Source organism: Candoia aspera, chromosome 6 (genome assembly GCF_035149785.1).
Source record: "Candoia aspera isolate rCanAsp1 chromosome 6, rCanAsp1.hap2, whole genome shotgun sequence".
NCBI lineage: Eukaryota > Metazoa > Chordata > Lepidosauria > Squamata > Boidae > Candoia > Candoia aspera.
The window spans coordinates 76262470-76282455 of record NC_086158.1 but is presented as its reverse complement, the minus strand read 5'-3'; the positions used below and the strand labels follow the sequence as shown (position 1 = coordinate 76282455).

General features: G+C 39.5%; 2 protein-coding genes across 3 annotated transcripts in view; one reads left to right on the top strand and one right to left on the bottom strand.

The window, feature by feature from the left end:
* A1CF (APOBEC1 complementation factor) overlaps positions 1–19986 on the top strand; it is an 81275-nt gene that overhangs the window by 59235 nt on the left and 2054 nt on the right. The window lies entirely within an intron of this gene.
* SGMS1 (sphingomyelin synthase 1) overlaps positions 7897–19986 on the bottom strand; it is an 81972-nt gene continuing 69882 nt past the window's right edge. For both annotated transcript variants that reach the window (XM_063307463.1, XM_063307462.1), the window contains 3 exons: positions 17266–17419; positions 13288–13454; positions 7897–9510 (listed from right to left, as the gene is read on the bottom strand). In XM_063307463.1, the coding sequence (XP_063163533.1) occupies positions 9331–9510; positions 13288–13454; positions 17266–17419 (501 nt within the window). In that variant the 3' untranslated portion in view covers positions 7897–9330. The remainder of the gene's footprint in view (positions 9511–13287; positions 13455–17265; positions 17420–19986) is intronic.

The window sequence follows — 19986 nt, the reverse complement described above, 5'->3', positions numbered from 1 at the left end:
AGTACATTCCAACACTGGGTGGGGAGGGGCTGCTTGCGGAAGATTGCTTGAGTCTTTGAACTTTGAACTGTTCAGCTAAAGTTCTAGTCCCACCTTAGGTGCCATCTGGGTGACCTTGGGCCAGTCACTCTCTATCAGCCCTAAGAAGAAGATGGCAGCAAACAGCTTCTGACAGCTGCTCCATTTCCTCAACTGCAAATTCTTCCTCTCAGCTCCACCACATCACATGAACCTTCCTCCTACACTCCCACACTCTGGTGCCATCAGTGTTTTCCTTTTAAAACTGGAGACTAGGGGTGGCCCAGAACTCCTCAGGCAACTCCAGAGGAGAAAACAAACAGAAGGAAGAGCTCATGCTTGTCACTGCAAGGCTTGGAATTCAAATTCACACCACCAGACAGAAACTAAATGATAAGAGATCACTATTTTAATTCAGAAAGCAGCGCATGAAATATGGTTAAGGATCATGAAATGGAAACAACACATTTCCAGAAACATCCTCATTGGTTCCCTGTTTATGTCTAAGCTGAACACCAAGCCCTCTGCAGTCTAGCACCCAGATAGCTGCTGGATCCGGCAACCTGGCCAGGGTCTGAGAGCAACTTTACAGAATCTCAATCAAAGAGAATATCTGTAGCTCAGTGTTGAGCTGTAGAGTCCTTGGTGCTCTCTGAGCTTGGTTGTTTTCTTGTAGACATATCATTGCCTGATATGCCTGACTAGCACTGAAGATGTTGCCTAGTTAGACAATGAAATGTCTGCAAGAAAACAACCAAGCTCAGAGAGCACCAAGGACTCCACAGTTTGCAGGTTTTCCTCCAGCCCTGGGAAGTAAGGAAGTGGCTAGCAGGAGGCCCTTTCAGTGTGATTCCTTCAATAAAATGCCCTTTCCAGAAAGGCAAATCTGGAGCTGTCTTCCTTGTTGCTTCATACCAGGTTGAGCTTTTTACTTTGCCACGGTCCACTTTTAATGTTTAAAAATACCTTTAAACTGTTGTGATGTACTGCTGTATTGTTTCTTTTTCTTTTTTAATTAATTGACCATCATGGTGGAAAACCTCACCCCCAAAGCACTAATAATGATGGTTTAGCAGTTCCAAAGCCAGCAAGTCACAGTGAGTCCCTGGTCTCTTGCACCCAGATGAACTAAGAGCAAAAGCAACAAGGTGACGTCGACGTTATGGAGCTTGTTGATCAAAGACACTTTGAACATTGGCATACCCCATAATCTCCCCAATACAGAAAGAATGGCTTTGCAACTGATAAGGAAACAAGACAGCCACAAAAGAAGACATGGGCATCCTTCATCACTACAGACACATGCCTAGAAAGGAAACACAGCTGCTTTGATATAGCAGTTGAGGCCAGGTCCTGATTGCTATTCTAAGAGGCTGACCCTGCGTTTACAGCAAGAAGTGATAGGCGGAATGGGAGCACGTAGCCTTGAGTCATCTCAGGGCCTATGTAATCCTGCATTTGTATAAGGAAGCGTATCTATGATTATACAGTATAATTGATTCAACCTGAGTTCTTTTTCCAAATGTACCACACCAGTGAAGGGATGGATCCAATGTTTTAGGAATGAATTGCTAGGTTTCAAAGAGAGAGAAGGCTCTCTTGATCTGTGCAGGCAGCTCTGCAACAGAAGTGAGATATTGCAATAACACACCAGATCTTGCATCTGTTGATGTAGCTTTTCCCATGCTTTAGACACTGATTTTTAATTTTAGCATTTTTCTTTTTTCACATCATTCATTTGTTGGTATCTGATTATTTTTTTATTCTTTGGATTTATGGATGGGAGTGTCTAGGGTGGGGCACAACGTGGTGTCTGTGGCTGTGCTTTTGAACCTTTGGGAGTCTGTGAGTTCTAGTCCTGCCTTAGGCCTGAAAGCCTGCTGGGTGACCTTGGGCCAGTCCCTCTCTGTCAGCCCAACTCACCTCACAGGGTTGTTGTTGTGGGGAAAATAGGAAGAGGAAGGAGTATTAGGTATGTTTACCGCCTTGAGATATTTATGAAAATAAAAAAGGTGGGATAATAAATAAATAAAATGCAATCTGTAAAAAGCAGATGTTCAATAATATGATACTGAATACTAACTAACAAACAATGAACCAAGTTGGGCAACCTAGCATCCTCTAGATCAGTGTTTCTGAATCTCAGCAACTTTAAGAGGGGTGGACTTCAACTCCCAGAATTCCCCAGCCAGCACTGTGCTGGCTGGGGAATTCTGGGAGTTGAAGTCCACCCCTCTTAAAGTTGCTGAGATTCAGAAACACTGATCTAGATCTTTGGGTTCTTCTTCCCAGAATACTTTGTCAGTAGCTCTGCTGAGTGGGGTTAATAGAAAGTGAAACCCAGAACATCTGGAGGGCACCAGGTTGCCCGGACTTGCAATAAAACAGTATTTAAGCACACAAGTAGGTATATGTATTCACATAGAAACACAAGCCTGGAAGACATAAAAGAGTGGCTTTGATGGATATAGCAGTAAGACATCACAATCCAGTGTGAAGAATAGGCCAGGCTTGGCATCACTGCCCAGTACAAGGGGGCATTTAGGGCCAAATTGGGATGATAGTTTGTCCCTTCCAAGCATTGTTTGCTCCCTGCCCAGGACAACTTCACAGCATCCTGTATCCTCCTTCCATTGTGAGACTAGACAGTACAAAGGACCAGATCTTATCTCTTGTAAGTTGGCAATTACCGAGACAATAGCAGAGTTTTATTTTTCCTTTTGCTGTCTTGTAAGGCTGGATCTCGCAATGATGTATCATTGGTATTTAACTCCTGATAAGTTGTCAAAAATGTATAATGGAGTAACAAATGCTTGTTCAGAATGTTCTCTTGGTGAAGGAACTTTTTATCATCTTTGGTGGACTTGTGAGAAGACTAAAGGATTCTGGGATCGAGTATGTGTTAATATTCAAAAGATTCTCAAAGTGGACTTACAAAAAAACCAGAACAGTTTCTCTTGGGACTGATGAAGAAAAAGCTTGAGAAACAACATGGGACTTTGCTTTTATACACAATTACAGCAGCAAGACTTTTATATGCACAAAGATGGAAAGAACCACAAATTCCTGCAGTGGAGGAATGGATGATTAAACTGATGGAACTGGCTCAAATGGCCAAGTTAACAGCATTGATAAGAGAAAATAGCATGTCTGGATTTGTCTCTACTTGGCAACCACTTTTAGACGGTTTGCTTGTGTCAGAAAAAAAATCAAAAGTTTTGATTTGGGGTTTTGATGATTAAATGGTCTGATTTGATAGAAATAATGTTACTCAGGTAACTAATGGTAGTTACTCTTAACTAATGGTAAGAGATTATATTTGTAAATGCATTTATATCTGGATTGGAGAAAGTTGGAAGTCACTTTCTGTTTCTGTCTTGTCTCTAATTCTGCACTTTTATAGTTTTTCTTTTTTCTTTAGTTCTGTATTCTATCTTTTATATATTCTACATTTTGCATTTTGCATTTTGCATTTTAACTATACTTTGAAAATTAATAAAGTTCGTTAAAAAAAAAAGAATAGAGGCACCTTAACAAAATACAGGTGGTCCTCATTTAACAACCACTCATTCAGCAACCATTCAAACTTATAACAGCACTGAACAAACGGTAGTTATAACCGGTCCTCAAAGTTACAGCTGGCACAGCACCCCCACAATCACAGGATAACAATCTGGGCACTCGGCAACCAGCCCAGATTTCCAACTGTCGCAGCATCTCACGGTCACATGATCGTGATTTGCGACTTTCCGTGCCTGCTTCCCAAAGGCGAAGTCAATGGGGAAGCCAGCAGGAAGTTGAAAGTCACAGTCACGTGAGGTCCTTGCTTAACGACCCACACAGTACTCACTTAACGATGGCAACCAGGGACTGCTGGAACTGGTGTCACTAAAAGGCATAGTCATGTGACAACATGCTTTATGACCGTATCACTTAGAAACAGAAATTCTGCTTCCAGTTACAGTAGTTAATTGAAAACTACCGGTACTGAAAGTAGCTCATATTCCCAAATTTTTGCAGAGCCTGATGCTATTAGGGCTGAGAGGGAGTGACTGGCACAAAATCACCCACATGGCTTCTGTACCTAAGGGAGGACTAGAACTTAGTTCTCCATGCTTATAAACCAGTACCTTAACCACTACACCATATTGGCTCTTTTCAAGATTATCAACTTACTTAAAGTACTTTCAAAACTTAAGTCACATTTAAAGTTTGGTAGCTAGAGGGAACCAACTTCTTAGATATTGTACTTGCCTGCACTGTAAAACCATTTCAATTACTTTGGGCTGAATTCTGATGAGTGTAGGGCTCTTCTTTACAGCTTTATTCCTCCCATCCAGAGTGTGAAGCACCTGAGATTCAAAGCCAGAAAGATACTTCAGGGTGAATGTGGGCAAGCATGCCATCTCTGCTGGTACCACCTTAAAGAAGCTGTATATCTTCAAGGGGTCCCATAGTAGTTGTGCATTCCAGGGAAAATATACAGTACATTTAAGTTAAGATGATGCAAGCAGGATGTGACACAGTGCTTCAGAGTGGGCAGTCCATGGTCTAGAAAAAATGTCAGACCAGTGGAGCGTGAAAAGGTGTGGAGGGTTCGCTATACAGGTAGTCGTCGCTTAATGACCACAACTGGGACCAAAATTTTGGTTGCTAAGCAAAGTGGTCATTAAGCGAAACTGACCTGATTTTTTGACTTTTTTGCAGCAGCTATTAAGTGAATCACTGAGGGCATTAAGCAAACCACATGGTCATTTAGCAAGTCACACAGTTGCCCATTGATTTTGCTTGCCAGAAGCCGGCAGGAAAATCGAAAATGGTGATCACATGACCATGGGACGCTGCAATGGCCATAAATGCAAACTGGTTGCCAAGCGCTCAAATCATGACCATGGGGACACCGACAGTCATAAGCATGAGGACCAGTCGTAAGTTGGTTTTTTGAGCACCATCTTAAGTCTGAACCATCACTAAACAAATTATTATTAAGCAAGGACTACCTGTAGCTGGTGCTAGTTCATCATAAGGGAAGGCCTTCAGACTGACTTTGATGCTTGTTGCCAGCACCACTTACCTTCTCCAATGTGCTCTGCTGTCTCGGAGTTCCCCTGATTCCTGGATTGGCCCAATTCATGAGACTGGGTGATTGTTCCAACTCCTGTGCTCTTGGGATCTGCCCTTTGGCCAGCTTTCAGCTGCACCTAGTCTTCAGCATCCTGATCTACCTTGCTTGTACTTGCCAGAGTTGCCCTTGACAGCTAATATTCCTTCACTGATGGGCAGACTGCTGAGAAGTATGTGCCAATGCTAAAAAATATTTTCATTAACATATAACTCACAAAAATGTCTATCACACGGTGAAGGGAAAATCAATGTAATATAGGCCTTCATCCTGTTCCTACTAGCAGTATACAGAATTCCAAACTGTTTTCAAGGCAGCTCTACATAAGTAGCATTTCCAGTAGCTTAGTTGAGATATAACCAGGGTGTGTGGTGTGTTATTGAATTCAGCAGGAGCTCTTGTGAGAGGCTCTGCTTCTGAACTGAAGCAGAATGCTGAAATAATACTGAGTAATTAAGTACCAGAACATCCCATTTAAAATATTCATATATAGTTGTCTTGGATGCAGAGCATGGGCTTAGTCCTGCTCTTAGTTGATGCTAACATTCACTATATTTGAACTGAAAGCTGTATTAAAAAATACAGGATAGAAAAGCTGAAAGAGAAGGGAAGAAGTTCCTTTTGTCTCTTAAACAGAGACTCATTTAATTAAGAGACCAGATGAGAAGGGTGTTAAGTGTATTTGGCGCAAAAGCAACACTGCGCATCACCAAAAGTACACTATGCCCACAGTGAAGCATGGTGGTGGCAGCATTATGCTCTGGGGCTGCATTTCTTCAGCTGGAACTCGGGCTTTAGTCACGGTGGAGGGAATTATGAACAGTTCCAAATATCAGTCAATTTTGGCACAAAACCTTCAGGCCTCTGCTAAAATGCTGAAGATGGAGGAATGTCACCTTTCAGCATCACAATGACCCAAAGCATACCTCCAAATCAACAAAAGAACAGCTTCATCAGAAGATGATCAAAGTTTTGGAATGGTCCAGCCAGAGCCCGGACCTAAATCCAATAGAAAATCTGTGGGGTGACCTGAAGAGGGCTGTGCACAGGAGATGCCCTCACAATCTGACAGATTTGGAGCGCTTCTGCAAGGAAGAGTGGGCAAAGATGCCCAAGGCAAGATGTGCCATGCTGATAGACTCCTACCCCAAAAGACTGAATGCTGTCATAAAATCAAAAGGTGCTTCAACGAAGTATTAGTTTGAGAGTGCGCACACTTATGCAACCACGTTATTCTAGTTCATTTTTATTTTTCCGCTCTAAAAGATTTCAGTTTGTTTTTCAATTGTCTTGTACAGCTTGTATGTTATATTAAAGGTGGAAAAAATTCTGAAGTGATTCTGATTTTTTTACATCTCAAAAATCTGGCATTTAAACAGGGGTGTGTAGACTTTTTACATCCACTGTATTGACAACATGCAAAAATAATTTTAGATAGCTAGAATTGAATAAATATTATAGCATCTTAAACTAGATAATGAAGCCAAAAAACTGCCCAAATTCAGAGGAGTCCTAACTCTGGCAAGCTGTAATGCCCTTCCAACAACTGTTTCTGCAGGGAAATTATGGGGCATCCCATTGAACAAAGACTTTGTCCCTGGGGTGAAGAAGCCCCTGACACATTAACTCACATTTTGCTATTTTGCCCTTGTTATAGAGGTGCCGGGTTGTAGCTAATAACTCCCCATTTAGTCAGATTTTCGGGCCACCCAGATCCATTTTATTTACAGTTGCTACTGCCTGATTGTGATTTTATTTCTCAGAATGCGGCTAGGTTTTGCTATTTATAAAATACAGTTTTGTAATTAAAATTAAATTTTACTATGATTTTTACTTGCTGTCTCAGAATTTTTCTCTTATTTTTCCAAATCGGTCAATGGTTGTAATAAAGTTTACTCACTCCCAGATTAGCTTTTGAAAACCACACTTTAAAGTAAAACCAAATACAGTGAATCACAGGGGGAAAGTTCAGGCACAGAAAGTCTATTTAATATTAAAATCAGGAAATTACTTTGCATGCACTGGATACCTAGACATCTTTCGAAAAAAGAAACTGGTGGATTCAGCTTGGTTGGAGATGTAAGGTGTAATGAATTCGTATGTGCTAGAGTGGCTTTCAGATGCAAGTTATTTTACACATTTATTTTGTCCTGGAAGACCTGTTGGGTTTTATAGATTGCAAAAAGATTGATATTAAAAAGCTGGAAGGATACCCATTCTCCATCAATTTTACCATGATATGAAGAGCTCATTTCTCCCTCTACATTCGAACAAGTTTTTTATTGCTTCATGTGCTAGCTGACGCACGTAGAAATTTGACAATACAGTAAGTAGTAGTTTCTATGAGTGGTTAAGGTATAGTGGTTAAGGTATCAGGCTAGAAACCAGGAGTCCGTGAGTTCTAGTCCCCCCTTGGGCACAAAGCCAGCTGGTGACCTGGGCCAGTCACTCTCTCTCAGCCCTAGGAAGGAGGCAATGGAAAACCACTTCTGAAATCTTGCAAGAAAACTACAGGGACTTACCCACGCAGTTGCCAGATTCAACACTGACTCGACGGTGCACACAAACACACACAGAAGTAGCTTCTATGCTTCCTTTCCTATTTTTTCCATTGTTAAGTAGACATTAATTTTACACACACACACACACATAATGATAGGTAAGAGAAGCGCTCTTTTCAATATAGATGAGATATGTGCTTTGCTGGGCTTTTATTTTTTGTTTGTTTTTTGCATGTAACAAAATTAGGAGACTGCTTGTTTAAAAGCCTTTTATTTTCCTTCACCATTGTTGTTTTACAATACAAATTTCACCTTTTTGAACACACGAAAATCCTACAGAAGATAACTCTGCTTCACATAAAATACAGAATGAATATATATATATATTTATAGATATATAGATATATATATGCTTCTTCATTCTTAAAAAACTATTTTGTTCTGCACATCGGCAAGTATAGGATAGAATACTTCCCCCAAACACAGTATGTATGGCAGGATTTAAATTTTAAAGAGTTCCATGCAGTTTCTGCACAAACCTGTTTTAAAGAAATCAATTGTTTTTCAACAATATTTTCATTTAGGGATCAGACATCGTTTACAATTTGAATTTATTTTTATTTATTTATATTTTGAAAAATAAACTTGTAGTAAGGAAGTCATGTCTGTTTTCTTGCTATAGTTAAAATCCATGTATGGAGTAGACAATAAAATAATTTAAATAGTATATTTCACTCTAACCTGCTCACAAAGTGTGAAGACATGATTATCATATTAGATTCCCCCCCATTCAGTCATCTGAATATTGCAAACAGATTTCCAGTTTTAGATATAAAAATCAAAATTTGATAAATGTGTACAATACATATAATCTTGGTTTTGTGGAATACTTTATTTTAAATGAAAGCTTGCAAAGACTGCCTACTGACCATACTATCAAGACAAGAAAGGCACTAAGAACAGACAAATCTTTCTCCCAAGAAGCATTTTTTTAAAGTTTAACTCTTTTCTCTATCATGTAAAAACCTTTTTAGAATTCATCTGAATGTGTATCATTTTGAAAAATAAAGTTAGGAAATACTTAGAAAATCACTTTACAACAGAATAATTTTTTGCACCGTTTGACACTGTCACTGCAGATTTACAAAATCAATGGTTACCAAACCTTTCTGTGTCTATCATTTTAGCTTCAGTGAAACAGATAGAAAGATTCCTGTATATTATCCCAGTCAGGTATTTAGAAACCTTCATATAGACATTTGCTAGAAAATGGCTTACAGCCCAATCTTTGGGGCAAGAGATATGAAAAGTATGTTTTCCCAAGAAAATAATATGCTTCATTCCCAGACGAGACTGGAAAGACCAGAACTTATGATATAAAAGCATTTTTTTGTTTGTTTATGTTGCTGCATCATATACAAAGAAACATGGTGATGAGCAATGCAAATCCATAATCTATTAACAAGAAACGTATACAGTGCATGAAAAGTTACCGCTGCTTTATTGTTGTCCATCGCAGATCCTTTGGAGAAAAAAAAGTATCACAGTGCTTACCAGGTAAGAGAATAGATTTAAGTCTAGGTAACGGTTAAAAGGTAGAATTAAGGGACCAGTTTAATTGCTATGGCATCTCATCTTGGGGAGCTCTGAGCACTTTTGGACAGTTCTCTTGCCATCTCTTCATATCTGTTATGTGTCATTCACCAATCTGCTGTATTTTGCTTGCCGACCCAAATGTAAAGCCTGCCAGGAAAAAGGCCAATGATAGGAGCGTGGTACAATGCCTTGGACATTCTTCTCAAAGTACTGGAAGGGTCTGTACCACCATACCCTTGCAAGAAGATTAGTCTGCGAAGCTTCTTTTAGCACCTGAAAAAAAGACCAAACGGTTTGTTTGTCTGTTTATTTTTCGAATTTCTATCACCATCTCTCCCAAAAAGGGGACTCTGGGCGGTTCATAAAAAAAGCCTCTGAAAAGAAAAACCAGCACTTGAAATAATGCATTAATTCTTATTTATTCTTCAACGTGAACCTTTCTCAAGCAATTCCCACTGTTGTAATCTGGCCCTTCCAGTATAGACCTACCGTTGTGCTTTTTAAAAATAGGATTATTAGATGAGGTGAAAAGAGATTGTGGCTGAGAGCTCTCTCCTTAAACAATGGTGTTTCTCAACTTTATGAATTACAGCCAGAGACCAGAAGAAAGAAAAAAAAGATTTTTATACAGGGCACAAGAGGAAGCAGGTTACAGAAGAAATTTAGTGATAATATTCAAACAACTCTATTGTAAAAATAGAATAAAACAGAATACAGTAGAACTAATGAAGGAAAGAAGGAAGGAAAAGTTATACGAGTTTGGCAGTTTTATGAATTTGATTAATAAATACACAAATGTACAAGCATCTGAACATCTGGATATAGGTAATGTATGTGTATATGTCTATCTTTGTATCTCTGGAACTTCAGTGCCCTTAACCAGCATAAGAGAACCAGTTTGATATAATGGTTGAACGTACCAGGCAAGAAACCACAGGAGATTGTGAATTATAGTCTTGCCTTAGACATAACTGGGTAGCCTTAAGCCAATCACTTTCTCTCAATAGCAAGTGCAATTGAGCAAATTCCTGAAGTTTTCAACAGAGAAGTAAATAGAAGACAAGTAAACTTAGTTTGAGACTAACCTGCACAAGGGGTAAGACGTAGGGGTTGAGCTCTGCAGGCTAACTGCCACAGAGTTGTGGCCTACTGATTCAACCGCAGAGTCAGAAGAGATGCCAAAACACCGGTGCAAGGGAAATTTTTTCAAGCATTCCAACATTTGGGGTTCAGACTGATTTGGAATAGGCCATCTGATCAGACACCGTAAGAATTACTTAAGCTGTTAAAAGATATGAGTAACTGCAGATCTTAAACAACTACCACTGCATTTTTACATAGTGGCAAAACTATATGATTCAGCCTAACCCCAATAGGAGACTATTCCATAAAGTGGAAAATGCCATTCCTGGGCTTCTCCTACAATTTAATACATTTACTGTCCAAAGAGATGTCCTAGCTCTTCTTACAGACAACACATCAGAAACCCTGAAAGATGACTTACAGCTGTCTTGTTCACCCTCGCCTCTCAGTCTTTCTGTCCAACAGAAATAGGCTCTAAATAAGGATGTTCAATTACCTTCAAAGTTATATTGAAGTACATAATCTTATGTACAGTCAGGATCAAAAATACTGGAACAAGGGTAACTGTTTTGGCATTTGGCCTCTGTACAACACCACACTGAAGTTGAAAGGAAACACACCCAGATGGGCGCGAAGTCAGGACTTTCAGCTGTCATTCAAGGGGTTTGACAAAAGTGGGGCACTAACCATTCAGGAAGTACAGCCAGTGGCATACACACACACCCATTGTTGATGGCTCATAAGTAATGGAACAAACCAACATCATTACAAACGTAAGGATCACCTTTAATACCTGGATGAAAATCATTTGCAGTCAATGACTGCCTGAAGTCTGGAACCCATGGACATGAGCAAGTGCTGAGTTTCCTCCCTCGTGATGCTTTGCCAGACCTTTACTGCAGCTGCCTTCAGCTGCTGCTTGTTTGTGGGTCTTTCTGCCTTCAGTCTTGTCTTCAGGAAGTGAAAAGCATGCTCTGTTGGGTTGAGATCAGCTGACTGACTTGGCCATTGAAGAACATCCCACTTCTTTGCCTTGAGAAACTCTTGGGTAGCGTTTGCTGCATGTTTTGGGTCACTATCCATCTGCAATATGAAGCAGTGTCCTATCACTTTGGCAGCATGTGGCTGAATCTGAGCAGAAAGTATAGCCCTATACACTTCAGAATTCATCCTGCTGCTTTTATCAGCAGTCAGGTCATCAATAAACATCAGTGACTTGGTTCCATAAACAGCCATACATGCCCATGCCATAACACTGCCTCCACCATGTTTGACAGATGATGTGGTATGCTTTGGATCATGAGCTGTTCCTTTCCTCCTCCATACTTTTCTCTTCCCATCATTCTGGTGCAAGTTAATCTTGGTCTCACCAGTCCAAAGAATCTTATTCCAGAATTGGGCAGGCTTCTTAAGTGTCTGTTGGCAAAGTCTAATATGGCCTTTCTGTTCTTGAGTGTTACCAGTGGTTTGCACCTTGTTGTGAAGCCTCTGTATTTACATTCATAAAGCCGTCTCTTGACTGTAGATGTTGACAATGACATGCCTACCTCAAGAGCATTCTTGACCTAGCTAGATGTTGTGAAAGGGTTTCTCTTCACCATAAGCAGAATTCTGCGGTCATCCACTTTAGTTGTCTTCTGTGGTCTACAAGGCCTTTTGCTGTTGGCTGTTGCTGAGCTTGCCAGTTAATTCCTTCTTTTTCAGAATGTTCCAAACTGTTTTACTGGCCACTCCCAATGTTTTTGCTATCTCTCTGATGGGTTTGTTTTCTCAGCCTAATGATGGCTCCTTCACTCACATGGACACCTCTCTGGACCTCAGGTTGAGAGTTCCAGTGAACAGCTACCAAATGCAAATGTAACACTCAGAACCACCTCCAGGCCTTTTATCTGCTTGATTGGTCATGGAGTACCCAGGAAACAGGCCACACCTGGCTGTGCAGCTGCTTGTCAGCCATTCGTCCCATTACTTATGAGCCACCAATGATGGGTGTGTGTGTATGCCACTGGCTGTACTTCCTGAATGGTTAGTGCCCCACTTTTGTCAACCCCCTTGAATGACAGCTGAAAGTGCTGACTTCACTCCCATCTGGGTGTGTTTCCTTTCAACTTCAGTGTGGTGGTGTACAGAGGCCAAATGCCAAAACAGTTATCCTTGTTCCAAGATTTCTGGTCCTGACTGTACAACAGAGAAAAAATCAATATTCACTAAGCACAGTTTTCAGAACATAATTTACCACCTGCATCACGTTATCATGGCATTTAGTGTTGTGACTAAATTTGATGCGATGATGATGATCAAAAGGAACTACATAATTTTGTCAATTTATCTGTTACTCCAAACAGATACTATTATCAAGGAAATAATAATGGACTTAGTCATGTAACACATATAACACTTACCTCAGACATTCTTCCTATTAGCAAAACCAAGTCTAATTATAAAATTCAAAGTTATGTAATAGACAGTTCACTGTACATGCTATTTTAACAGCATAGCACTTTTCTACTTTAGGAACAATCTTTCGCCTTTCTTCGACAATCTGTACAATCAGCTGCATGATGAGTTAAAACCTTGTGGCTTCCCAGCTTGCTAAGGGTGGCTGGGATAGGTCTTTAAGCTTATCCTTCTTCCCAGCTATCTTAGCAAGACTTAGGCATGGGAAAACAATGATCTGTTACCTAACACCCAGCTGATCACTACCCAACTAATTTGGGAAGAGGGCTGGGCCCCAAGGGTGCATATTATGGCCCCATCCACTGGGCCAACACTTGTCCAGCCCTTAAAGTTACCTTAATCTAAAAAGACAATCCTTTAGGTAAGAGATTCAACTATACATGAGGTATTGTAGGAAGAGGGGATTCAGGCAAAAAATGAGTTTGTGCTAAAATGATCATTATAATGGACTGGAGGTGAGCAAGCTAGACCCACATAATAAATTTTACAGGAGAAAGAAAAGATACTCACTTGTTGATTGGCCATGGTATGATACCACCAGAAAAGTCTTGTAGTGATGTAGTAAGCCACCACCACATCCACAGTGTAGTGATCATGAGCTAAGAGAATACAGAACATCCCAACTATGCTGAGAGCCCAGCAAATCCAATGATACCACCAGAATCGCCGAGGTGAATCTGAAGATATGGAAAAACACATGGCCCTAATTAATTAATTCTATAAATATAAAACAGTTTCTTGTACAGAAATTAGAGTGTTATTGAAAATAGGATCATCCTCAAGTAGAACAGTATAATTGCAGTAATTGCAGAAAGGCAAGGGGAGACACGATAGCAGTCTTCAAATATCCGAGGGGCTGTCATAGGGCAGAGGGTGTGGATTTATTCTTTGTAGCTCTGGAGAGTAGCATAAGAACCAATGAGTGGAATCTTTGCAGAAGGAGATTCAAAATCAAATGAAGGAAGAATTTCCTGACTGTGACAGCTATTAAGCAGTGAAACAGCTTACCTCCTGTCCAAGGTGCCTTCCAACCCTATGATTCCATAATCTCCACAGCCTGAAATAATCCTTAAATCCAATCTGATAAATGTGGGGTGCTTTGGAGAAAACTGTCACAATTCAAATGGGATCTCAACTGGAGATATATATTTCTTATATCATTACACTGTTATCTTGGTTTTTCACAATCCAAGTGGTGCCCTAACTATGTGTTGGATTACCAATTCTGTATTTCCAAACCCACATAGCATCTCAACAAAGTTGAGGAGGGCTGGTGTATGATTAAAAAAAAACCACCTTAAAATAGTAACAATGCAACATAGCCTCCTACATGTAAACTGAATGTCTTTACCATTGCATACAACCTTCAGAACATACAAATTTCCAATAGAGAAAGATGGTGGTGCCAACAGATAAGGTACCTCTGTTCACATCAATATATCACTTTAGCTTACAAGTAACTTGTAAATTAGCACCATTTTGCATTTTATCCTAGACGAGAAAATCATGTATTTTTTTAAAAAATAAGTGAACATGTTTTGGTCTAGCTGCCCAACTTCTGATCAGATATTTTTGGAAATAAAGGAGTAACCAAGATGGAGTCCTTGGTGCTCTCTGAGCCTTGTTGTTTTCTTGCAGACGTTTCATTGCCAGGCTAGGCAACATCTTCAGTGCAAGCAGGGAGTGGGTCTTGCTCTCTGTTTATATACTGTCCGGCTTGTGTTGGTGGAGGTGTTGTTCTCTCCTTGGGAGTTCTTTGATTGGGCTGTTGTTTGCTGCTTGGTTGGTTGACTGAGTTAACTCAATCAAAAAACTCCCAAGGAGAGAACAACACCTCCACCAACACAAGCCGGACAGTATATAAACAGAGAGAAAGACCCACTCCCTGCTTGCACTGAAGATGTTGCCTAGCCTGGCAATGAAACGTCTGCAAGAAAACAACAAGGCTCAGAGAGCACCAAGGACTCCACAGTTCAACCCTGAGCTATAAATTCTTGCTTTGATTAGTAACCAAGATGTTTGTGCTCCCCAATGCTCTCTGGCACTTTATGCTGTCACTATCAAGGGCTGTTGCCCTAAGGCCCCACCATGCTGTATTACTTATCTCCAAGTATAGTTAAAAATACAAAAACAGACAGTACAGTAAAGATAGAAGATAGAACTAAAAGAAAAAGAACAAAAACTATAAAAGTGAAAACAGATAGAAAATAGAAAGTGGCTTCCGACTACTTCCAATATAGATATAAGTACAATTAAAAAAGATAATCTCTTACCACTAATTAATCCATATTAACATTATTTCTATCAAAACAAACCATCTAATCATCAAAACCCATAATCAAAACTTCACTGTTTTCCGACACAAGCAAGTAATCTAAAAGCAGTTGCCATAAAGAAACAAATCTAGAAAGAGTATTATCTAATTTTTTTTAGCCTTTTCACAGGTCCACCAAAGATGATAAAAGGTTCCTTCACCCTCCACCATGCTGTATTACTGAACAAAGGCAAAAACAAAGGAGTATAACACTTCTCTAAAAAATTTTTCTAAGAGTTGAACTCCTCCATAGGGTTTCAAATGGAAGTTTGCAAAGTTTGGGACAGTACCGGGATAAAAGCTACTGAATGAGATGGACTTTCAAAGGTTAATCACTCATTCCTACTACCCCTTCAGAACTATAAAATTCCCTCTTACAGCAATGTGATTGGTAGTTTTGACGTTAAAAAAAAATGTGAAGATGAATGGAACATTTCCTCTCACTCAATATTCATGACTCATTTATTAACAATAATATTTTATTACTCCTAATAATATTTAATTTATAAGCATTCCATTTTAAATGCAAATATGGTATAAACTAGAGTACTATCATGACTGACATTTTAACAAGTGAGCTAGATACAGCAGTAATTGGATTGTTAATTTATGTAATTTAAATATAAATGTTCAATCTATAGCACAGATTGATTTTTGTGGTTGAATTAATCTCATTTCTGCACACTCTGCTATTGAATTAATTTCTCTGTGCATATTCTCAAAAATGATTGGGTGGAACCCAATTTATGTCTTTCTGTCAACAGAAAGCTTCAGTCAGTAAATGGTGATTCCTCCTGCTCTTGAAATCCTTCAAAATATGCTCCACAAGGTCCTTTCCAACCTTGTGGAGAAGATCTGGGGAGAGAACAGAGAAATAAATTTTCCTCTCCACGTTCTGTTGATGGAAGCCTCCTGTCAGTGAAGGGAGACCAGTGGATTCCATTCAGTGTCTAGAGAAGACAACTAATTTATAAGCACCACTTTATGATTAATGATTACCATTACAGGTAGTCCTCACTTAACTATGGTAATTTGGACAGGCAATTCCATTGCTAAGCAATGCAGTCATAAAGCGTGATGCCACTTGACCGTGCCAACTTACGACAGCAGTTCTTGCAGTCCCAGTTGCTGTCATTATGCAAATCCCACATGGTCGCAGCATCCCACAGTCACTTGGTCACCATTTGCGACCTCCTGCTGGCTTCCCCATTGACTTTGCTTGTCAGAAGCCAGCAGGGAAGGTGACAAATGATGAGCACCTGACCGTGGGATGCTGCAATGTCATAACTGTAAGCCGGTTGCCAAGCAACCGAATCACGACCATGTGACCTCGGGGATGCTGTGACAGCAGCAAGTACAAGGAACAGCTGTAATTCCTCCTTGTTCAGTGCTGTCGTAGCATCAAATGGTTGCTGAACAAATGGTCGTTCAATGAGGACTACCTGTATGACAATAGGAATGAAAAACGGTGTGTTACTCCAGCTTCTTCAAAATTATTCTAATCCCATTTGCTTCAATTATATGTTGGCTAACTCAGTATTTTTAGCTTTGAAAAAAACTTATTCAGGATTGTTTTTAAATTACTGTAAATTAAAAAAAAATACTACAGCTCACTCCTAGAAAACAAGCATGATTAAGGTCTTTGTCCCATTCATGCAACTGTTACTAGCTGTGGTAACAATTTAGTAATTACTGATAGAATAGATTGTTGTTGTTCAGTTGTTAAGTCGTGTCTGACTCTTCATGACCTCATGGACCGTAGCACACCAGGCCTTCCTGTCCTCCACTGTCTCCTGGAGTTTACTCAAATTCACATTCATTGCATCGGTGATGCTGTCTAACCACCTCATCCTCTGCCATCCCCTTCTCCTTTTGCCTTCAGTCTTTCCTAGCATCAGGGTACAGCATAGTAAACGTAACGTGGAGCAATTACAAAACAATGTTGCATCAATCCACACACACTATATTTTTAGATCATTGAAAAGTCAGTATTCTTAATGAATCTTCTATGAGTTCCTTTAATTTTGGGAGAGTTATACCTTAAGAGGTACTTCTAAACAAACATATTATAAAAGTATAAAGCTCTGATGAAGGGCAACAATTTTGCAGGGTGATCTCGTTTAACCAAGTAATATACATTGTTCTATCGAATAACAAAGGTATTTCAGACTTACATTCTTTGATAAATAAGTATGTCAGAGTTAACATCACTGTGTGACCACTGTACAGGTAGTCACCACACATGTCATGTGATCCTGTGATTGAGAGACCACCTCCAGCAAGCAGCTTCATGATCCTCCTCATGTGTGACTCCCAGTCGCCAAAAAGCTTAAGGAAAGAGGAGGGGATAAATCAACATGTTAGTTCAAATGGGCTTAACTTTAAAACATTGTACTGCAAGTAATTAGGCTTCCAGGCCATTGAATAAATCAGAGCAGCACAGAGAATAAATAGCAATAAAGACTTTTGTTCCGGCACTAAGGCTAACAAATAGATTACAGCATAAGCTTGATGGAGGTGCATTCACTACACAAAAGCTTTTATAACAGTGTGTTTGTTAATCTTTTTCTCAGACCACAAAATTCTTCACTAGTTACAAAATTATAACACAGCTACCCCTATGGAAATTGCATAGAAAGCTTTTCTTTAATAACCATCTTCTACCTTAGACTTCTCAGTTTTTTCCTAGTTGTGATTGTTTCATCAGGACAGAAATTAGCAAGCTAAAATCACTTTAATTGCTCAACAAAAAGGAAATGAGTTAAAATATCAGAGAAACAACTTGCTCACCATGATAATTTTCTTTCTTTCTGTACTGTAATCAGTCAAATGACCATAAGAAGTCTGAATCATTGTTTAGGTGGGAAGAACTAACCTAAGTACTATCTTCTTTGCAGAAGGATGTTGATTAACAAGAAGTGGTTGGAATGTGTATTACTGTTTTTGGATAGCGTTCACATAGAACATGAAATTAAATTAAAAGACAGAACAGATCCCCCAAGCAAGGTGAATCCAATCTCACAATGTTCAAGCCAAATTTAGTAGGTCAATTCCTCATCTCTATGTGCAATTTTTCAATATATTGGCATTGTATGATATTAAATTAAAAAGAACAGAGAATACAGTGATCCTGCAGTGAAATACTGGTTGAAACCAAAACAGGTCATACTATTTTATTTTATAGTAAAATTTATTTCTAAATTTTCAAGGTTAAAACTTCACTAGCTCACTTACCCAGTTTCTTTGAAAAATCTAAACAGCCCCATTTAGCTGATATCTCAGTGTGAAATTGTGCAATGGAAGTTGCTTACATGTGCTTACAACAGCTATAAAACAACAGAGTTCCCAATATATTGCAGCAGTTTCTGGGCAGTTAGCAAGAAAAGCGCAATGCACTGTAACTATCGAATTATCATGCTTTTAAGAGAGCTGACAAGACTATAAACTTTAATAAACTTTCTTTGATGTGGCCCCGGAAAATTTTATTAAGACTGTCTTGGATTTTATATTTTATATTTGTATATTTATGTATATTTATATTTTATAATGAACGTTTTATTATTTTATTTATTTATTTATTTATTATCCCTTTGTTATTTTTATAAATAACTCAAGGTGGTGAACATACCTAATACTCGTTCCTCCTCCTATTTTCCCCACAACAGCAACCCTGTGAGGTGAATTGGGCTGAGAGAGAGTGACTGGCCCAAGGTCACCCAGCCAGCTTTCATGGGGACTAGAATTCACAGACTTCTGGTTTCTAGCCCGTTGTCTTAACCACTAGACCAAACTGACTCTCTTATTCTTTTATTCATTTGTAGACCACCCAGAGTTGTTACAATACAAGATGGGCAGTGAAGAAATACGATAAATAAATCCCAAAACTCCTAAATGACAAGTCAAACCTGCTAGGCACAAATGTGGGCTAAGGATAACGAGGAACAGACTCCACAATACATTTGGCATTCATCTGGTTTCTAATAATACTACATTATTGTTGTCAAATTAACAAAAAACCTCATTCTATAACCACAAAGTTAGATAATAGAAGCTCCTACTTGATAATTAACAGGAGCTCACTTCTATTTTATGGCCATCTCTGAAAATATCTCACAGCAGTTACAGAGCCACTGGATGAAATAAAATGATTACGTGTCCATTAAATATTCGTAAGTGATATTCTTTAAAAAAAAAAAATTTCCCATGAAAATGGTGGCTTACAGAATTCAACAATGTTCACTGTTGTGGAGAAATCAGTTCCTACGTACATCATGTAAGTTAGGAAATTGTCACAGTTCTTTTAGGGGTTATATTAGAATAACTAAGATCAGTTCATAAGTACAGGAGTCACACTGTGGCAGTCAGACCTCATGCAGGCTTGGCTTGATTCACAACTCTTCAGACTCTTGAGTTCCTGCACAGAGTAGCTAGATAAGAGCAGAACCTTCAAGAATCAACCATGGTATTCTTCTGGACCGACTCTGGGGGTTAGGAGTGGGGGCACTGTTTTGCACTGGTTCTCCTTCCTCCATGACCAGTCCCAGTTGGTGCTGGTAGGGGGTAGAGGTCCACTCCTTGGCCTCTTCTGCGTGGGGTTCCTCAGGGCTCTGGTCTCTCCTCTCTATTTAACACCTACATGATACTGCAAGGTGAGGTCATTCGATGGCATGGGATGCAGTATCATCCGTATGCAGATGAATACTCAGTTATCCATCTACACCCCATGCTGGGCAGGTGATGCCATTCAAGTGCTTACCCGGTGCTTGGAGGCTGTGAAGGACTGAATCAGGGGGAACCAACTTAGACTCAACCCTGGCAAGACAGACTAGCTTTGGGTTTTTGACTCCTGGAGCCCTCATCCTTGACTCTCGATGGGGTAGCATTCTCCCAGATGT